Here is a 20,296-nt window from a genome sequence, read left to right on the forward strand (position 1 = left end):
TCTGTAGAACCACAATTGGCTCAAAAAAGTCTTTTTAAAAAGTGTAAATATTTTCTATTTTTTTGTAAATTGCCTGAATGTGTTCAGATATTTCCAACTTGTTGAACAGATCTGTTTAGTTTACCTTCTTGCAAAAATATTTTTAATTTGTTTTGTTCAGATATTAAGACAAAGACGTGCTAATTAAAGCACACATACAGCTTAATGTGTGGTTAAAGTTTTCTACAGAAACCTAAATACCTACATGTTGTGTACAGAAGGTGTAAATGACTAATATAAAGGAAATCCAGAGAAAACTTGTCGGATTCTCCGTTTAAAATCTGAAAAGTTTGAAAGGCTATGCGATGATACTGTGAAATGACACTATATACATAAACTTTAGAGTTAATATCGCAGCTCTCTGCAGCTGAGGTTTTATATTTGAATCGTCACTTCAATGGATTAATGAAGAATTTCTCCATACCGCCCATCTGAACAGGACAAAATGAATTAATCATGAAAGTAAAAGACAAAAACTTGATGAAAAATCTCTTAAAAGATTTATTATATTTTACACATTTATGGAAATCGTCCCAAACTGAAATAATCAACAGACAAACATGATGAATATTTAGCAACACAAATAAAATACAGGCTCATCACATGTATCTGTAACTAAGCTCTAATGTAATCTATTACATCCCAACACGTCACTCCCTGTCGTGTTTGGTCAACATGTGCTTCAGCTTCTTGAACTTGTTCTTTCCCATCCTGTTCTTGGCTTTTGTGGCTGTTTTTCCTTTCTTCTTCTCTAGCCTGGTCGTTTTCTGAAGCGTCTTCTTCTCTGCAGGTTTCTCAGATTCCTTCACCGTCTCTCCGTCCAGCTTGGCCTTCTTTGGTCCGGTCCCAGAGTCCTTTTTGCCTTTCGTCTTGATGTTTGCAGTTCCGTTGGTTTTCTGGGGTGAGTTTTTAGCCTCCTTGGCCTCGGTCTTCTTCGTCTTGTTGCTCTGAGTCGGTTTTTCTTCAGGAGGGTTTAAAGCTGCCGTCTCCTCTGGAGCTTCTGTGGCGTCGTCTTCTGCAGCGAGAGAAAGTTAGTTTGTCACTAAATACCATAATTAAAGCTGGTAGTTTTCTTTTAGAATTGGATTTGTAGCACTTCTTACGGAACAGAAAATGAACAAGAAAACATGCACACACACACATATAATTTATTTATCTCAACACATAGTTAAACAAGGCTGTTCATAATCCATGGATCCAGACTATAAGCTGCATCACTGTCAAAATCTAATCACTTGGTCCTCGTTTCATTTCTGACCTTCTCTGAAAATTTCATCCAAATCTGTTCGACTGTCTTTGAGAAATGTTGCAGACAGACAGACAAATGTAGATCATCACGAGGGCTGGACCCGAATATCCGAATATTCATTCGCTACGGTGGTGTCCAGAAACTAATTTTGGTATCCGAATATTCGGCCCGCCCCCCAGTCGGACGTTACCGGGCGGAACGAATATTCGGTGTTACTGTCTTCCCTCCGCCTTCGGCCCACATCGGCTCATCCCGTGGTGTGATCACATAAACATGTACACATATATCTATGTGATCACCCCCTCCTCCCCCCAGACGAAAATAGGAATATTCAGAGCTCGTCTCTTTCCTTCGGCTCCTCCATTCCTGTTTGTTATCACCTGAATGGCCGGGTTGCTGCCGACTCTGACGTCACGCTTCACTTTGTTGCATAAACACAAGACAAGATGCTGAAGACCTCCGCTGTTTGGGAATTCTTCAGTTTAACTGAAGACAAAACGAAGGCAGAATTTGGACCCGGGAGACCAGACGAACGGATCCGAATATAATACGGGGCGGAACGAATATCCGGATATTCGTCTTTAATAGGGCCCGAATATCCGGAGAGCAGAAACCACTATTCGGGCCAGCCCTACTCATCACATAACTCCACCGTGTTCCTCGGTGGAGTAACAACCTTCATTAACCTTTTCTTATTTCTACAGCACCTTTCAAAACTGGAATTACAAAACGGTAAAAAACATTTTTCTACTCACGTTTACCTTCTTTTTCACTGCTTAAATTTCTGTAACGTAAACAATTTCCCCTGAAAGATAAAGTTTTCCGATTTCGACATCGGATCTTTTCCACACACAAACGTAACAGAGAGTTCTACGGGTTAAGTTTCAAAACAAGGTGAAGATTCTTTATTTAAGAACGATCCCCTTGCTTGTGACCGTTTCCTGTTGTTTTGCTGCGACTCTTATAAAATCTGGGATTTATTTATTTATTAGAAGCTGCGGTACCTTTTCCTGCTGCTGCTGTTGGAATCACGTTGGAGAATTTCTTCAGTTTGGCCACGAAGAACCCGTCCATGTTGTGAGAATGAGGGTAAAACCGCCGCGAGAGCTTCAGAGACGGATGGAATTTACGTTCTCTGAACCTGAAAAGACGAAACATGAGTTCATGTTCCAGAAACAGAACGTTTCCCGTCTTGAACTCGGTCGTCGTGTTTACCTGGTGAAGCCCTCTGTGCCGAAGTCCAGACCTGTGGGAACCAGTTTGACGTTTCTTTTCTTCAGAGCGTAGTCGACCACGCATTCATTCTCCTCCACCTGCAGGAAGAAAACCCGATCACTGACAAGAACAAACGTAAAAACAGCAGATAGAAGAGCTGCTGGAGCCAATCAGAACCGTCACAGTTCACAGAAACCGGCTGAAATGTACACGTTAAGAGTTATATATCAGGTTATTTAGACCTTAAATGGTTGAATCGATCATGTTTTTATGCAGGTTTATTGTGTAGAAATGACTTTAAAGAAGATTTGAGTTGTTTAAATTACAGGTAAGACAAATTTTCTGCTCAGGTTTAGAGTGAAGTTTATTTATGTATTTATAAAGAGCTTCATTATTATTCTAAAGAGGCAACTAAATATGCAGTGGATCATAAATTTACACTGTTAACTATAAAAAAACTTCTTTAAATCAAATGCAATTTTGATGCATTTTGCTCATTAAGGTGCCACAAACTGATGTAGAAATGATGAAAAAGAACCTGAAGCAAACCAAACCAGTGAATAATGATCAGAGGAGATGCTCTGATATTTAAGGCGTGTTCATCGATTCATGTCAGTCCGCCTTAAAAGCTGCTTAGAAACTTCTCTTCTGTCTGAAATCTGCATTAACCCTCGTGTCGTCCTGCAGGTCAAATTGATCCGTTTTACAGTTTGAAAACGTGATTAAAAAAATAGATTTTCACAGTGAAATATCTGATGTCCACATTTTCAACATTTTTGGGAAATTTTTTTAACGGAAATAAAATGTTGAAGAACATTCACAAAAAAAATCCACCAAAATCCAGCGAAAATTCCTGGATTTTGGTTGATTTTTTGTGAATGTTATTAAAGAAAATACCAGAAGTTATGCGGACACACACCCCCTGTCAAAAGTTTTAGGACGCCTTCTCATTCAAATGAATGAAAAAGCGTCCAAAAACCTTTGACAGGGGGTGTATGTGCAATCACTTTAGATATTTTTAGGATTTTTTTTTTCGAAGATGTTTACTCATTTTTTTCTTGCCAAATTTGGGGGATTTTCTTAATTTTTTAAATAAAACCTTTAATTTTTTTCTTGAAGGTTTTGCATATTTTCTGAAATTTTGGGGAATTTTTTTGCTGACTTTTTGGATTTTTTTCAGACAAGGAAATAATATTTTTTAGTGCCCATAAATGAAGACAACAGGAGGGTTAACTAGTAAACATAAACACAGTAAAATAGCTTTTAACAGCTGTAAAGGTAATAACAGGATCAAATCACCTGTTTGAAGCCTTTTTATCTCATTAATTATTAACGTTACAGTTCATCAGGGTTTGGAATAAATAAGTTCCAACTTGATAAAACTCTGACGTCAGCATCAACAGTCCTGCTAACCCCTCATCTGCCTCTTTCCACTCACCGTTATTGAGCATGTGCAGTAGACCAGGTACCCTCCCGTAGACGACTCGGCGTTCACAGAGTCGATGGCCGCCAGGATCAGCTCTTTCTGCAGGTGAGCCGATCGTCTGATGTCGGCTTCGTCCTGTCGGGAAGCAGAGAAACTCCGTAAGAACCAAACGGCATCATCACTGCTGCCTGTACAGGTGAGCAGACACGCAGCAGCTGTTCTACCTTACTGGTCTTCACAGCCGGATCTTTGGCGATGACTCCGGTACCAGAACACGGAGCGTCCAGCAGAACTCTGTCGAAGCCGCCCATCACCTGCAGGCGGCGTTTAACAGGTGAGAAATGAAACTACACACGGATTCTGAACATTTAAGGATCATCTGAGCTGTGAATATAAAACACTTCCTACTCAAATAATCTGTAAACTCTCTAAAATAGATTGTAAATATTCAACAGATCTGCAACAAGCTCCACAAATAACAAACCAACACCGATCGTCACATATTTACTCCACCGTGTTCCCTGCTTTCATGGAAGAGACCCGTTTTCTATTTCTGAGGTTTTACAGTTAAATCGATCTTTTCTATCGTCTCTCGGTACCTTGGGGAACTGCCGGCCGTCGTAGTTGCTGACCACGGTGTTGGTGACGCCCAGACGGTGGATGTTTCCCACGACGCTCTTCAGTCTGTCGGCGTTGGCGTCGTTGGCCACGATCACTCCGGTGTTCCTCATCAGCTGAGCTGCCGGAGGAAACATCAGAAACCTTCAGGACTGAGAGTCAACTGAATCAACCAACCAGGATGTGGTTTTAGTAGTCACATTTACTAAATTTCTGCCGATTTCTGACCATGTTTCTATCATTTCTTCAGCTCTGGTTTGCAGCTGGACGGTTAAGAGCAGCTCTTCTTACCGATGTAGGTGGTTTTCCCTCCTGGAGCTGAACTCATGTCCAGAACTAACTCCCCCTCCTGAGGAGACAGAGCCATGACGGGCAGGAAGCTGGAGGCTCCCTGCAGCATGTACTGACCGGCCAGGTACTCTGGAGTCGCACCTGGACAGAGGAAGGAGAAGAGATGAAGGTAAAGATCTACTGGTGCTCTCAGACATACTACACACCTCCTACTAACATACTGGACACCTGTTAACAAAGCTGCATCCTATGAACAATCACACTTTTAACATTTTCCTTCAGGATTAACAAAGCTTCACCTGATGCTGAACCTCTACACGTATTTACAGACAGCTGCATGTACCTGTGGCTCTACTTTCAGAAACATTCAGCAAAGTGCAACGGGGTCATTCCAGGTGAAATGAGCAGATATTCCTTGGGGGTGTTGCTGCACCATCTTCAAATTAGTCCTAAATTTGCATGCCATTAGATAGTCACAAAAGTACTTTCTATGCTAAATTGTAGGCCTGTAGCTCAAATAGTTTCTGAGTTGTGGGGGTCTGAAATTTTCAGAATTTGGGCTATAAAAAGCCTCGCCAGCGTTTTTTGCATCTTTAAGTGGTTATTTCTCAGCCTGTAGACATACCAGAGAGCTGTGAGTTGGTAAACAAGGCCTCTGCATGTAGCTAGTGCCCCACAAACATCCCCAGGTGTTTCCCTACACTCTGCAGGCCGTGGGGGCTTGCTAAAAATGCTAAAAATTAAGAGACACCTACTCACGAGTGGAGTTTGGGACCTTAAAAGTACTAGAAATACTGCACAGAAGCGTTCTAACACCCCTGGGTTCCATTCTACACAAACTTGTGAGATAACTTAGCAAACTGGAGCTTTCTAGGCACCTCAGTTTGGAAAATATGAGCTCCCAAAGTTGGACGAGATTTTAAATTGGCTATTTTTGGTGGCAAAAATCTCAGTGTGGGACAGGCACCAGAGACCCCACATTTTTCTACAAGACAGTTCCATCTGTCTTCTATCACTGTACAAAAAAGCAGCAGGGTTATATTTGTAGTTACTGAGATATTCTTACTCAAAATGGCATGGGTAATGTCAAAATGGTTTTACCACTTAAAGACGCAAAAAACGCTGGCGAGGCTTTTTATAGCCCAAATTCTAAAAATTTCAGACCCCCACAACTCAGAAACTATTTGAGCTACAGGCCTACAATTTTGCATAGAAAGTACTTTTGTAACTATACTCACACGCAAAAGAAACGCAAGTTTCTTTTACCCAATGAAAAATTAAATTTGGTTTCCCAAAACAAAAATGCATTTGGTACTTTGTGGTGCATGGTGTGTTCTTAACATTTTCTGTTGCGTTTTGTAAGGTTGGTGTGAAAACGGAAAACGGAAAATGAATGGTCGCAATACACCAATGCATTGATGATGTGGACATGATTCACACTTTGCACGTGCAATTGAATATGCACGATTTATCGACACCTTCAGTGGGTATAAATTTCATTCAAGATCATAGGCATTTCACTTGCTGTTTGACTATGCCACGCTTAAACCACATTGAGAGGAGCCAAGCCATCGGACGTCTGCAAGCTGGAGAGTCTGTCTGCTTCGGGGAAGGTCATCGGTGCTCTGTGTGGTGTTGTATCGACGCTGGAGACGGTAAATGGTGGTGATGTTGACATTAAAGTGACGGGCAATGTCTCGGACAGACTCTCCAGCTTGCAGACGTCCGATGGCTTGGTTCCTCTCAATGTGGTTTAAGCGTGGCATAGTTAAACAGCAAGTGAAATGCCTATGATCTTGAATGAAATTTATACCCACTGAAGGTGTCGATAAATCGTGCATATTCAATTGCACGTGCAACGTGTGAATCATGTCCACATCATCAGTGCATTGGTGTATTGCGACGATTCTTTTTCCGTTTTCACACCAACCTTACAAAACGCAACAGAAAATGTTAAGAACACACCATGCACCACAAAGTACCAAATGCATTTTTGTTTTGGGAAACCAAATTTAATTTTTCATCGGGTAGAAGAAACTTGCGTTTCTTTTGCATGTGAGTCTCTATAGTGACATACAAATTTAGGACTAATTTGAAGATGGTGCAGCAACCACCATCTGGTGAAACCACACGGAATGACCCAACGTCATTTACTGTTTTTATCGTTAATTCTCCTAAATCAGCCACCAATAGAACAACATTCAGGATTTCATGTCTTGTATTTGCACATTTCCTACTGTAATTCTAAACCACTACTACTGTTCTACTCGATAAGTTCTGGAAAGTTCACATCAGAGCAGCGCTGGCTTTATGGCTGTGAAACTCACCGATGGGCACCGAGGAGTCGTAGATGACCAAACCCACTTTGGACCATTTTCCCAGCGGATCCAGATTCACTCCTCTGTTGATCAGAGCCTGAACAAGGACAAAAGGCAGAATCAAGGCATTAGGAGAACTTATTTACATCATCACATGTGTTCCAAACTAAATACTTATCTGTTTTTGTGACATTCTGTAAAGAAAACTCAGCATTTCCTTCTTCGTTTGGACTTTTTTTGGGGGGGGGCTAATCTACAGAATTACTACTTTGCATGAAACACATTTAAACACATTAAAACTGCATTTTTACTCCAGGTCTGAGGTCTACCTGAGCCAGGTCCCTCCTCCTCGTCTTCAGAGTGTTGGTCCGGATGGTGACGGGTCGGTGGATCTCATTGGCTTCCAGGAAATCGACCAGCTGGACACCAGAGAGAGAATAAAGTTTACCGACACGGACTGAGCCGGTCCGTCCTAACCATGATGAATTACCAGTCAAAGGTTTGGACACATTTTCATGATTATTTACACTGTAGATTCTTACTGAAGGCATCAAAACTGTGAATGAACACAGATGGAATTATGTAGGAAACAAAAAGTGTAAAATAAGTCCAAACGTGTTTTAGATTTTAGATTCTTTGCTTTGACATTCTCTGGATGAGCTTCATGAGGTATTTTGAAGAGTTCCTCCCTCCCTACCTTCCTTCTCTTCTCCTTTCTTTGATTCCCCCCTTCCTCCCCTGCTCCCTTCTTTCCTTTCTTCCTCCCCTCCTTGATTCCTTCCTTTCTCCCTCCCTGCCTTGATTCCTCTCTTCTTCCCTTCCTCCCCTCCTGCATTCATTTCTTCCTTCCCTCGTCCCTTTATTCCTTCCTCCCTCCCTACCTTCTTTCCTTCCTCCCCACCTTGATTCCTCTCTTCCTCCCCTCCCCTTCCTCTCCTGCTTCCTTCATTCCTCCCTCCCTTCCTTCCTTCCTCCATTCCTCCTGTCCTACCTTACCTTCTTTCCTTCCTCCCCACCTTGATTCCTCTTTTCCTCCCCTTCCCTTCTCCCTTCCTCTCCTGCTTCCTTCATTCCTTCCTCCCTCCCCTCATTCCTCCTTTATTTCCTTCCTCCCTCCTTTCCTCCCCTCGTTCCTCCTTCCTTCCTTCCTTCCTTCCTCCCTCCTTTACTCCCCTCATTCCTTCCTCTTTTCTTTTCCTCCTTCCTTCCTTCCTTCCTTCCCCGTTTCCTCCCCTACTTCCTTCCTCCCTCCCACCCTTCCTTCCTCCCTCTTTTCCTCTCCTCCTCCTCCTTCCTTCCTTCCTTCCTCCCTCCCTCCCCTCCTTCCTTCCTTCCTTCCTCCTTTACTTCCTTCCTCCCTCTTTTCCTCTCCTCCTCCTCCCTCCTTTACTTCCTCCCTCCCTTCCTCTCCTCCTCCTCCCTCCTTTACTTCCTCCCTCCCTTCCTCTCCTCCTCCTCCTCCTCCTTCCTTCCTTCCTCCTTTACTTCCTTCCTCCCTCTTTTCCTCTCCTCCTCCTCCTTCCTTCCTTCCTTCCTTCCTTCCTCCCCTCATTCCTCCCTCCCTCCCTTTCTCCCTCTTTTCCTCTCCTCCTTCCTTCCTTCCTCCTTTACTTCCTCCCTCCCCTCCTTCCTTCCTTCCTTCCTCCTTTACTTCCTTCCTCCCTCTTTTCCTCTCCTCCTCCTCCCTCCTTTACTTCCTCCCTCCCTTCCTCTCCTCCTCCTCCTCCTCCTTCCTTCCTTCCTTCCTCCTTTACTTCCTTCCTCCCTCTTTTCCTCTCCTCCTCCTCCTTCCTTCCTTCCTTCCTTCCTCCCCTCATTCCTCCCTCCCTCCCTTTCTCCCTCTTTTCCTCTCCTCCTTCCTTCCTTCCTCCTTTACTTCCTCCCTCCCCTCCTTCCTTCCTTCCTTCCTCCTTTACTTCCTTCCTCCCTCTTTTCCTCTCCTCCTCCTCCCTCCTTTACTTCCTCCCTCCCTTCCTCTCCTCCTCCTCCTCCTTCCTTCCTTCCTTCCTTCCTCCTTTACTTCCTTCCTCCCTCTTTTCCTCTCCTCCTCCTCCTTCCTTCCTTCCTTCCTTCCTCCCCTCATTCCTCCCTCCCTCCCTTTCTCCCTCTTTTCCTCTCCTCCTTCCTTCCTTCCTCCTTTACTTCCTCCCTCCCCTCCTTCCTTCCTTCCTTCCTTCCTCCTTTACTTCCTTCCTCCCTCTTTTCCTCTCCTCCTCCTCCCTCCTTTACTTCCTCCCTCCCTTCCTCTCCTCCTCCTCCTCCTCCTTCCTTCCTTCCTTCCTCCCTCCTTTCCTTCCTCCCTCCCCTCATTCCTCCCTCCCTCCCTTTCTCCCTCTTTTCCTCTCCTCCTTCCTTCCTTCCTCCTTTACTTCCTCCCTCCCCTCCTTCCTTCCTTCCTTCCTCCTTTACTTCCTTCCTCCCTCTTTTCCTCTCCTCCTCCTCCCTCCTTTCCTTCCTCCCTCCCCTCATTCCTCCCTCCCTTCCTTCCTCCCTCTTTTCCTCTCCTCCTCCTCCCTCCTTTACTTCCTCCCTCCTTTCCCTCTCCTCCTCCTCCCTCCTTTACTTCCTCCCTCCTTTCCTTCCTCTCCTCCTCCTCCTTCCTTCCTCCCTCCTTTCCTTCCTCCCTCCCTCCCTTCCTTCCTGGCGTCCACTAACACATTAACAGATGAACAGTGCTGCTTCAGACTGACCTCTGACAGAGGAAACAGGTCCATGAACTTCTCCATCAGGAAGCTGTTGTAGCTGTAGTAGGTGCACAGATCTTTCTTCAGCAGACCGATGTACTCGCTTCTGTCCTTCCCCGGTTCTCTCTTAGAGGAGAAGTTACACAGAACGTCGATGTTGTCTTTGATCCTCTGATGGATGGACTTCAGGTCCAGAGGAGTGACGCCTGAAACACGAGAGAGAACAAAGCTTTGATCAGAGGTTTGATGGAACATCTGCTGCTTTAACAAACGGTTCAGATTCGGTTTTAACTGCAATTTAAAGTCCTCTATGGGAATAGAACGTCTCACTTCTCAAATTTACCTTCTTTTTACTCATTTTGTGTTAATTTTTTATCAATTTGTCTCACATCGTTTTTGAATTTCGTGTCTAATTTTTCACATTTTGTGCTTCACACTTTTAATTTTGTAACTATTTTTCCTCATCATGCGTCTCATTTTTTGGTATTTTGTGTCTCTGCGGTCGTGTTGTCTTCACATTCTAGAACTGGAGGACATTTTACGTCAAACCCACCAAATTTCAAATAATCCAGACACTAAAACATGCAGCTGTTGTGTAAATTTTCTTGGCCTGAGACCAAATCTAAAAAAAACAGGAGAGAAGGATGTTTGAAACTATTTCTTAAATGACAAATAACATCACTAAATGCCTCCACTCACCCTCCATCTCGCTCTCTTCAGCTCCTGGCAGTCTGAATCTCTCTCCTTCGTCTGTGTTGGTTTGTATCGTGTCGTCCTCGTCCATCTCGGCATCTGATTTCTGCTCCTCTTCATCGTCCTCATCGTCCTCATCGTCCTCGTCGCTCTCCAGATCCAGAGCTTCTTTCAGCTTCTTGTCTTTCTTTGCTGCACGTTCGATGGGAAGAAGCTAAAAGCAAAGCAAAGAATCAAAGAATGAAACTCATACATAAACACACACATCTGGTTTAACTGCAGCTGTTTGAACACAGACAGAGAAGCTGACGGAAATGTCATCTCAGATCTCCACATCTTCGTTCTTCTTTGATCTTCTTGTGTTTCAGAAATCTACATTTGCTCTGTGTTCATCTGCAGCTGCTTTTAGTTCCAGTTTATCTGCAGTTTAATTCTGATTCTTCATAATTCTCATTTCAGATTTATCTCATTTCAATTTCCGAACAAGTTCTGACAAATGTTTCACTTACATCTTCTCCATCACTGTCTTCTTCTTCTCCTTCTTCTGCTGCTTCTTCGTCTCCGTCATCAGCGGTTCCGTAGTCATCAACCATTTCATCATCATCATCGTCCTCCTCCTCCTCCTCCTCCTCCTCCTCCTCTTCCTCTTCCTCATCATCCTCCTCCTCTTCCTCCTCTTCTTCCACCTGCTTCTCTGCTACTTTTCCACTCTTCTTCTTCCCCTGGTCTTTCTTCTTCTGCAGCAGCTCCTGTTCCTCCTCCTCTTCGTCATCCTCTTCCTCCCAGCGTTCGTCGCTGTCGTCCTCGTTTTCGGGTTCGTCCACTTTGCGCTTTCTCTTCGCCGGTTTCAGCCATTTGCTGTTTTCATCGGTGAATCCTTTCAACAGAGAAAGACGTCACATTTTTTTCCAGACTCTTAGGATTTGTTGCCGTTTTAAAATTTCAAGAATCCACAAAATTAATAAAAAAACAGCTTCTATAAACGTCAAACTACTGGAGCTGAAGTTCACCGGGAAACTCTGAATTTTGTCACAGCTGACCAAAGGAGCTCGGATTTTTTATTTTTGTACAGAATCTGGTTATTGCAGAAGCTGTATTTGTCTAGAATAAAATGTTTGAATAAAATATCACAATTTCAGCTCAGATTTGCTTAATTTTGCCGACACAACCTCACATCACACACCATTAGTTTAAGTCATTTTTTAACGGATTTTAACTGAGAAATTGTGGAATTTTGGCGATCGTTTAAAGATAAAAACAACCACGTCTTCTTAGCTGTTTCACCAAACGATGTGAATTTCTGCGAGCGCCATTAAAATAATCCTGTGTTAATCAGACATCAGGCTGTAATAAACGTCATTTGTGGATCTAAAATAAAACCTGCTACCTTTCTTGGGCTGTTTCTCGGTAACTTCTGCAGACTTCTGGATTCTCTTTGCAGCTCTGAAACACGAGAACACGAGTGAGCAGCCGACAGACGCAGAGATGGTGTTTAATCTGACGCAATCGGTTCATTTCTCACCTTTTCCTGCCGCGGCTCGACAGACGTTTGGGTCCAGTTTCTTCTGCAGAGAGAAAAAAAAACAAAACACATTGATACTGAGACTCAATAACTTCATATTATGAAAGCGTTTACGGTGATAAAAGAGCTTAATAATGACCTTCAGTGAGGAACTTTGCCAGCTCTGTCTCTGCTCCCTGCTGCTTCCGGGCCTTCTTCCCCGGACCTCTCTTCACGTTGTTGGTGGGATCCAACTTCCGACCCATAACTCCAAACTAGAAGAACGGATGATGTGTTCAAAGACGGCAGGAAAAAAGCAACGCTATAAGAGATTCCAACACAACTTCAGATCTCATCAAAGTCTGAAACAGGTTCACATACTGTTTAGATTTATAGTGAATTTATATTTGACCAGCAGGTTTCTTCTGGCTGTAAATGACAGAAACAAAATCAGTCAGATGCAGTGTTTTAGATGTTTTTGTCCAAACTGGTTCCTCCTGTTCCTCAGTGATCAGAGTCTTCATGTCCTCCATCAGTCCACCAGTAGTTCTAGTGTCTAACAGTCTTTCTGCAGGTCTCCACTGGGATTTGGTTCCTCCATGTGTCCATCTCCAGCTCATTGAAGGCTTCCTCTCCATCGCTCTGCTCTTCTGTTCCTCCACGGATTCTGGATGGATTCAGGTCTGGATCTTCTCATTCTTTTCTCTTCACCACTTTGGCTCCATGTTTCACATCGTTGTCTTGTTGGAAGCTCCAATGCTGTCCAAGGAGCAGTTCTTCTGCAGACCGCCTGATGTTCTCCTCCACAATCTTTCCTCCTGATGCCGTTTCCTTTGACCAGGCTGCCCAAAAACAGCCCAAAGCATCACATTCCCAGCTTCACCATCTTGGACCGTTGGATGCTTCTCCTTTGTTTGATGAGTCCTCCTTGGTGACACTTGGATCTGACTTTAGAGCCTTTAAAGGTCTTGTGAGCAGCAACAATGTTCAGTGATGGACCCTAACAGCAGCTCATTGAGCTCCTTGCTTTCAGCCACGACTTGGAACTGACTAGAAAGTGACTAGAGAACTACTGCATCGGCTGTTCTACCTTTATAGTGGACTAGAAACTGATAGAACGCCAATTAGTTCAACATTTCAATGAGCTTTGACATCGACAAAACAGTTCAATCTGACCATTAACATCTGAAACATAATGCCACACTGTGTTTTGTTTGTGTCATTTCTAGGCAGAAGTTTAAATTCACTGTAAATCTAAATTTCTAACAGGTAGGAACCCTTTCGGACTCATCTGCAGCCTGTATATGCTGCAGGACATTTATCTGCCTGCATGTTCAGTATCGTATGAGCGGCGTTGCTCTCTAATAAACACGGTTTCCATTCAGATTTCTCACATTTAACGGACTGCAGCGAGTAAAAAAATCATTTAATCTTCAAAACGAATCTCTGAAACAAACCTTCAAACACTCACCGTTAAATCTAACCCCGGCTCTGACGGTGAACTGCGGGATGAAAATGTCCACACGTGAAATTAACTTCAACACGTTGTAGCAGAGCATCCGGCGCGCGGCAGTGACGTGTCGCAGGGTGGTCTGTTTGGTGACGCAGACAGTGTGCGCCCGTGCAGTAGCAGCAGTAGCATGATGGCCGCGAAGAAGCGTGGTCTGGAGCACCTGGATGAATATGAGCCCAAAGCGGCCAAACAGCAGCGCAGCCTGCAGGAGCGGATGGCTGACCGGCGGCTGGTGGTGGTCCTGGAGGGGGCGTCTCTGGAGACCGTGAAGGTGAGTCGGTCTGGTGGGGCTCCGGTCCAGAATATAGCCGGTATCGGGTAACCAACGTCCTGTATCTGTTCCTACAGGTGGGAAAAACCTTCGAGCTCCTCAACTGCGACCAACACAAAAATCTGATCGTTAAAAGCGGCAGAAACCCGGGACACATCCGGCCTGACATCACACACCAGGTAAACAACAAAAGTACACATCAGATAAACAACAAACTCCAGGTAAACAATGAACAAATAAAAACACACCAGGTAAACAGCTGTCAGACTACATGTGTTGCGTCTCTTGTATATTAGTGGTTTATTAGGGTTCTATAATGTATAAATCTACGTCATGTCTTCAGTTCTCCCTGGTTCTGCTCCTCCTCAGTGCCTCCTCATGCTGATGGACAGTCCTCTGAACCGGGCCGGACTGCTGCAGGTTTACATCCACACAGAGAAGAACGCCCTGATCGAGATCAACCCACAGACCAGAATCCCCAGAACCTTCAGCCGATTCTGTGGCCTCATGGGTAACTAGATGTTTACATGTTCTTACAGACACGTTACAGGAGAACCAACAGGAAGTCCTTCAGTCACCTCATCCTTCTTCTCCTCCAGTCCAGCTGCTTCACAAGCTGAGCGTCCGGGCGGCTGACGGACCCCAGAAGCTGCTGAGGATGATTAAGAACCCGGTGTCAGACCACCTTCCCCCCGGCTGCCCTCGGATCTGCACCTCCTTCTCTGCAGGAGAACCGGTCGGTCCCAGAACTCTGGTTCCTGAAGGTCCAGCTGCTGTGGTGATCGGAGCGTTTGCACACGGAGCGGTGAGAGATGGATTTAAACTGTCGCTGATTTAATTAACTCTGAACATCAGAATCCTTCGACAGGTTTAAAGGTCACATTTTCACCTAAATGACCAACTTTAACTGAAATATAGCAACTTTAATTCACGTACTACCGATCAAGAGTTTAGAAATGTTCTTATTTTGGAACGAAAAGCATTTTTTTTTCCAATGAAGATCACATTAAATGAATGATAAATCCAGTGTAGACATTGTTAATGTGGTAAATGACTATTCTAGCTGGAAACAGCTGATGTTTAATGGAATATCTCCATAGGGGTACAGAGGAACATTTCCAGCAACCATCACTCCTGTGTTCTAATGCTACATTGTGTTAGCTAATGGTGTTGAAAGGCTCATTGATGATTAGAAAACCCTTGTTCAGTTATGTTAGCACATGGATAAAAGTGGGAGTTTAATGGAAAACATGGAATTGTCTGGATGAACCCAAACTTTTGAACAGTAGTGCACATGTGGAAAATGTTCTATTTTTTCCATTCTCTTTTTAATGTTCAGCCAGAAGCTATAAAAACAGAAACATCTGATAAGATTGAACATAAATTGTGATTTTTCTTTCTGCATATCTAATTTTCTAAAATGCAGAAGACTAAAACATTTGCATTACCCAGATTCTGTAAAAATCCAACAATCTCAATTTCCTCGACCGACTCAGCTGAGACCAAGTCAAGCGAAAAAAATTCAGATTTCTGCTGAACTGCAGTCAGCGTTTAAACGGAGAGATTTCTGAAGATGAGGCTCGCTTTGACTTGTTCATGCAGTTGAATGTTTTGTTGCGTTTTCTTTGTGGTTTGATGTTTTTAATAGAAACTTATGGACATTCTGTCAGGTTGTTTTCTACTTCCTGTTAATGAAGCGTCTCTCTGGTATTTATTATTGTATGACCCAGATCCAGTGTTGAGTCCTGTGTAGTGTTACTGTGTGTTGAACCCTTTATTAATCCTGTGTTACTGTGCTTGTGTTGTCCAGGTGAACGTGGACTACACAGACAGGACTGTGTCCATCAGTAACTACCCTCTATCTGCTGCACTCACCTGTGCCAAGTTTTGTTCTGCCTTCGAGGAGGTTTGGGGCGTCGTGTGACTGATGGTTATCATCTGCTCACCTGGACAGACGCTGGACTACAAACCTGTCCGACTTACACCTGTTCCAGTGGACTACACACCTGTTTCAATGAACGACACACCTCTCCCAGTGGACTTCAAACCTATTCCAGTAGACTATACACCTGCTCGAGTGGACTACAAACCTCTCCCAGTGAACTTCACCTGTCTCAGGACCACAAACACTGGACTGAACATCCAGTCAAGGACTACAGACTGCAGTGTTTCCTGTTGTACTGTTTTTGTATCTGATGGGGTTTGGGCTCCATGTGGGACGTTCTCTGTATCAGTGTTTCCATGCAAAAGTGTGGCTGTTTTTTTATGCCAATATAAAATACTGAGTTTGGATTATGAATTATTGTAGTTACATTCAAATATTTGACTATATTTGGAGTGATTTTGTTCTGTACAGACTTCATCCAGACAGTGTTCAGTTTGCTCTGAAGGTTTATTCCCGTTCACCACCAGCTCGTCTCCTGGGGTTTCCACGTCGTCATTGTCGTCTTTTAATGGTCTTTCTTCGTCTTGCTGGTTGTTTGCGGGTTCTTCTTGCTGGTTTCTTTGACCCGGCTGCTGGTCTCCTGGTTTCTGCTTTTATTTTCGGCGCGGTTGTGGCTTTTCTCGGGGATCTGCGAAGTGCTGGACTCTGCATCAGCTTCTCCTTCGCTGCTCGTGGTTTCACCGCTCTCGTTCTGATTCGCTTTGTGTCTGTCAGCGTCTAAAGCAGAAGCATCAAACTCATTTCAGTTCAGGGCCACATTCAGCTCGATTTGATCTCAACGATCAGTAAAATCACAACATAGAAAACCTAGAAATGACAACAAGTCCAAGTTTTTCCTTTGTTTTAACGCAGAAAACGTACAGATCAGAGTGTCTACAAAGACAATTTACTTTAATTATTTTACTTTATGATCAAAACAACAAAAACAAGACAGTATTACACAAAGGAGGCACAAAATGACAAAAGGGAGAAACGATCACAAATGGCATGAAACTAAACAAAGAGACAAAACATTACACAAAAAAGTTAGAAAGCGACAAAAAAATGGACAAACAAAAAACGAAAAAGAACGACAAAAAAGTCGACATGAGACAAAAAAACACAAAGCAACAAATAAAGTAGACACAAAATGACAAAAGTAAGAAAAAACAAGCGAGACAAATAGAAGAAACAACAAAAATACGAAACAGATGACAAAAAACAAGACAAAAAAATATTCTAAAAACATGAAACTAAATGACAAAAGAACAATCTAGTATTTTACTCTATGATCAAAACGACTTGTCATGGTCTAGAAATGATTTGAAACTCATCCATCCATCCTCTATACACCGCTTTATCCTCACTAGGGTCATGGGGGGTGCTGGAGTCTATCCCAGCTGACTCAGGTGAAGGCAGGGGACACCCTGGACAGGTCACCAGTCTGTCACAGGGCTACATATACAGACACACAATCACACTCACATTCACACCTACGGACAATTTAGAGTAACCAATTAACCTCAGCATGTTTTTGGACTGTGGGAGGAAGCCGGAGTACCCGGAGAAAACCCACGCATGTACAGGGAGAACATGCAAACTCCATGCAGAAAGATCCCAGGCCCAGGCCGAGCCCACATGCTAACTACTACGGCACTGTGCAGCCCTATTTTAAATTTATAGTTTTACTAATTTACAATCTGCAGTTAATGTCTTCTCTGTAATTTTTACACTTTGAGGGCCGGATTGGACCTTCTGGAGGACCTCTTTTGGACCACAGGCCGCCTGTTTGACACCCCTGATCTAAAAGGTTGAAAATTACTGAAATGTTGTATTACTGTTAACAAATCCAAGTCAGTTCAATATTTGATGTGACGGAGCTTCACCACATGAGAAAATACCAAAATTATGATTGTCACACAAGCAGGAAGTGATAAAACCACTGATGTTTAAAATCATCAGACTACAACTTAGGATGTTCATTACGCAGAGCCTTTGACCCAGAGTTTTGGAAATATTACATTTTGAAGCTGATAATGTGCCATACTGCCTTAATAATTGACCTGTTTCAAAGCTCCTATTTTCGTATTGGAGGTGTTTTATTGTTTATTTACTTTTATTACTTTATCAAACTGAACTCAGGTCTTTGACATTGTTCTGTGTAACCCAGGTTACCAGGCAGGTTACATCTGCCTCCTGATAAATGCATCTAGGAGATAGTTTAGATCTTGTTTATTAAAATAATCCACTCTGTTGATCATTGATTAATCAGCCTGAGTAATTTTCTAATAAAAACAGTCCAAATTGTGTGATTTCAGCTTCTTCAGTGTGAATATTTTCTGGTTTCTTTCCTTTGTGACAGTAAACTGAGGATCTTTGGACTAAACAAGACATTTGAGGAAACTCTGATCCACATTTTTAACACTTTCTGACATTTTGGAACCAAACAATTCATCAACAGATTAATAAACAATGAATGATTGTGTCTCATCGCTCCATTAAACAATATCGAACTGAAGTGAAGCTCAAACCTCAAGATCTGTTAGAAAAGTTCCAGTTCAGCATTTGAAATCGATAAATTGTTCAGCCCTGGTCAACACGTGAAGGAAAACTGTAAAGTTCTCATTTAGTCACATCCAGTAAACTCTGAGCTGTAACCAGCTGTGCAGCAGCAGTGTCGTATTTATCTTTAACCACAGTTAAAGTCACACTGCTGCTTTGCTTCACCTTGTTGTTCAGCCTGAACGTCGTGTTTCTCGTCGTCATTACGAGCGTCTCGTTGTTCACCAGCCTCTTGGTCTCCACGTTCACCCTCCTGCTGTACTTGAATACGTCGTAGCCGCCGCCGGCCAGCGCCTGCTTCAGCTCGACCATGGAGATCCCCCCGCGGTGTTTGCGCTGAGACACCACACTGATGATCAGCTGGGAGACGTGAAGAGATGCTGAGGAGGTCTGAGCCACATCCTCAGCCTCCAACTGGATCCGATGCTTCAGGAGACGAACCGGAGTCTCTGGAAGATCAACAAAGATGTGGAAAAAATAAAGATACTGAACCTGTGTGTTGTTCTGGGGATGTAATTCAAACCATAAAGTCAGAAACAAGATCATATCTGTCATTAAGGAGGCTGAGATTTTACTTTTAGAAGTTTATTTATTTACTTTGTGGTGAATTTTCAGGTTCGGTTTCGTCATACAACATCGTGAGTTTAAATTCAGCTGTTAATAAAACAACATAACGTGGGTATTTATAATAATACTACCTTTACATACAGTATATCAGGCTATTAAAAACAGGGTTTACAAAGTGCTTGTGAAGCAAAAGCAGGATTATCAAGTACTTTCCAGAAGAGTAGAGAGATTGTAAATTAACCTGCTAGTTTACATTTTACAGTTTTAAACTTACAGTTTCATTTATGATGTACATTTATTTGACTAATTTAAGGTTAGAACATTTAGTTTAATATAGAATATAAATCAGCCTAACTTAAATGTCAGATAAGGAAGCTACAATCCCATACAATCTTTAATGTCTTGAATATTAATGTTTATATACCTTAAAAATGTACACTTGGTAAACCAAGTAAATGCAAACTAAGCGGCAGATTGGAATTTCCTTCTTTAATTTATTTTTAGCTGAATAGATATATTTATTTGGAGTTTTAATTATGGCTGTGACTTTATCTTTAGCTGTAACTGTAACTTAGCATTAGCTATGAGTGCAAATTAGCTTTAGCAGGAACTTTATTATTAGATGTGACTGTAAGTTAGCATTAGCCTTTGCTTTAGCTGTAACTCTATCTTAACTTTGTAAATTAGCTTTAGCTATGATTATAGCTCAGCTTTATCTTTAGTTATTTAGGACAGTTTAACTTTAGCTGCAACTGTAAAATAACTTTGGCCTTGATTCTAACTTAGCTTTAGCTTTAGCTGTGACCGTTGCTATAACTTAGCTTTAGCGGTAACTGTACCTTAGCTTTAGCGTTAGCTGTGACTTTACTTGCACTTTTCCTTTAGCCGTTACTCTATTTTAGCTTTAGCTGTGACTGTAAATTAGCTTTAGCTTTAGCTATGACTATATATTAGCACTAGCTCCATTTGTCTGTTACTCACTGGGCAGAGCGACTCTCTCCTTCCCGGTCGCCTCCTCCGAACCCCCGATGTCCCGTTTGAGCAGCCGGCCCAGGCGCTTGGCTCCGGCCTTGCCGAGGCCTCTACCTGCCGGAGGCCTGACAGGTGCTTGTGCGGGTTCAATCAGCGGCGGAGTTGAGTTTTCTGTGGTCGGGATGCGAACCGGAGCTGATTTCCCGTGTGGGACTCTTCTAGATGCAGCTTTCCTCCGCATCTCTGCTAATATTTCAGAATTCAAGAAGAAATCTGAAACCTGGAAACTCCTCAGCTGGTGTCCCAGACACAGAACAAACTGATTTGTACATTACTTTAGTGACATTTTAAACAATAACTGTAGTTTCTGTTTACAAACTGCTCTCGAACCTCAACAGAAGGAGGAATTCTTTAAAACCATTTGGAACTGTTGACTGTTTTTCACTATAAATA

The 20,296-nt window shown here is 42.9% G+C and overlaps 3 protein-coding genes and 1 long non-coding RNA gene across 5 annotated transcripts; 2 read left to right on the forward strand and 2 right to left on the reverse strand.

Moving 5' to 3' along the window:
* Positions 1–516: 516 nt before the first annotated feature.
* Positions 517–13,614, reverse strand: nop2 (NOP2 nucleolar protein homolog (yeast)). Of its 2 annotated transcripts, none has more exons than XM_051956562.1 (16): positions 13,506–13,614; positions 12,195–12,309; positions 12,056–12,098; positions 11,921–11,976; positions 11,043–11,410; positions 10,540–10,747; positions 9,847–10,046; positions 7,486–7,575; positions 7,166–7,253; positions 4,839–4,979; positions 4,529–4,668; positions 4,154–4,243; positions 3,942–4,064; positions 2,504–2,601; positions 2,293–2,429; positions 517–1,051 (listed from the first exon to the last, which is right to left on the reverse strand). In XM_051956562.1, exons 2-16 carry the CDS (start codon positions 12,298–12,300, stop codon positions 690–692), a joined length of 2,250 nt encoding a protein of 749 aa, XP_051812522.1. In that variant the 5' UTR covers positions 12,301–12,309; positions 13,506–13,614; the 3' UTR covers positions 517–689. The 2 variants fall into 2 exon arrangements, with proteins under 2 accessions (XP_051812522.1, XP_022071757.2); XM_022216065.2 differs by having other exon boundaries at positions 517–1,054.
* Positions 4,884–11,219, forward strand: LOC127536393 (uncharacterized). Its single transcript, XR_007945393.1, has 3 exons — positions 4,884–5,007; positions 7,473–7,655; positions 11,105–11,219. It is a non-coding gene; the product is annotated as an uncharacterized LOC127536393 (long non-coding RNA).
* On the forward strand, positions 13,612–18,054 carry emg1 (EMG1 N1-specific pseudouridine methyltransferase). Its single transcript, XM_022216067.2, has 5 exons — positions 13,612–13,818; positions 13,896–13,997; positions 14,188–14,329; positions 14,418–14,623; positions 15,629–18,054. The coding sequence occupies exons 1-5, from the start codon at positions 13,675–13,677 to the stop codon at positions 15,740–15,742; spliced, it is 708 nt and encodes a 235-aa protein (XP_022071759.1). The 5' UTR covers positions 13,612–13,674; the 3' UTR covers positions 15,743–18,054.
* Positions 16,192–20,143, reverse strand: LOC110966630 (histone H1.11R-like). Its single transcript, XM_022216066.2, has 3 exons — positions 19,853–20,143; positions 18,470–18,753; positions 16,192–16,480 (listed from the first exon to the last, which is right to left on the reverse strand). The coding sequence occupies exons 1-3, from the start codon at positions 20,082–20,084 to the stop codon at positions 16,256–16,258; spliced, it is 741 nt and encodes a 246-aa protein (XP_022071758.1). The 5' UTR covers positions 20,085–20,143; the 3' UTR covers positions 16,192–16,255.
* Between the last annotated feature and the right edge of the window lie 153 nt (positions 20,144–20,296).

The sequence above is a fragment of the Acanthochromis polyacanthus genome, chromosome 12, assembly GCF_021347895.1.
Source record: "Acanthochromis polyacanthus isolate Apoly-LR-REF ecotype Palm Island chromosome 12, KAUST_Apoly_ChrSc, whole genome shotgun sequence".
In the NCBI taxonomy this organism is placed as follows: Eukaryota; Metazoa; Chordata; class Actinopteri; family Pomacentridae; genus Acanthochromis; species Acanthochromis polyacanthus.

Coding starts and splice junctions, on each gene's coding strand:
- nop2 (XM_022216065.2), bottom strand. CDS start 12,300: ATGGGTCGGAAGTTGGATCCCACCAACAACGTGAAGAGAGGTCCGGGG. Junction 10,047..10,539: donor TGAAGAGAGCGAGATGGAGG/GTGAGTGGAGGC, acceptor CTCGTGTTTCAG/GCGTCACTCCTCTGGACCTG. Junction 4,065..4,153: donor CGGCTGTGAAGACCAGTAAG/GTAGAACAGCTG, acceptor GCTTCCCGACAG/GACGAAGCCGACATCAGACG.
- emg1 (XM_022216067.2), top strand. CDS start 13,675: ATGATGGCCGCGAAGAAGCGTGGTCTGGAGCACCTGGATGAATATGAG. Junction 13,819..13,895: donor CGTCTCTGGAGACCGTGAAG/GTGAGTCGGTCT, acceptor CTGTTCCTACAG/GTGGGAAAAACCTTCGAGCT. Junction 13,998..14,187: donor GGCCTGACATCACACACCAG/GTAAACAACAAA, acceptor GCTCCTCCTCAG/TGCCTCCTCATGCTGATGGA.
- LOC110966630 (XM_022216066.2), bottom strand. CDS start 20,084: ATGCGGAGGAAAGCTGCATCTAGAAGAGTCCCACACGGGAAATCAGCT. Junction 18,754..19,852: donor GGAGAGAGTCGCTCTGCCCA/GTGAGTAACAGA, acceptor TTGATCTTCCAG/AGACTCCGGTTCGTCTCCTG. Junction 16,481..18,469: donor CGTTCAGGCTGAACAACAAG/GTGAAGCAAAGC, acceptor CTTCTGCTTTAG/ACGCTGACAGACACAAAGCG.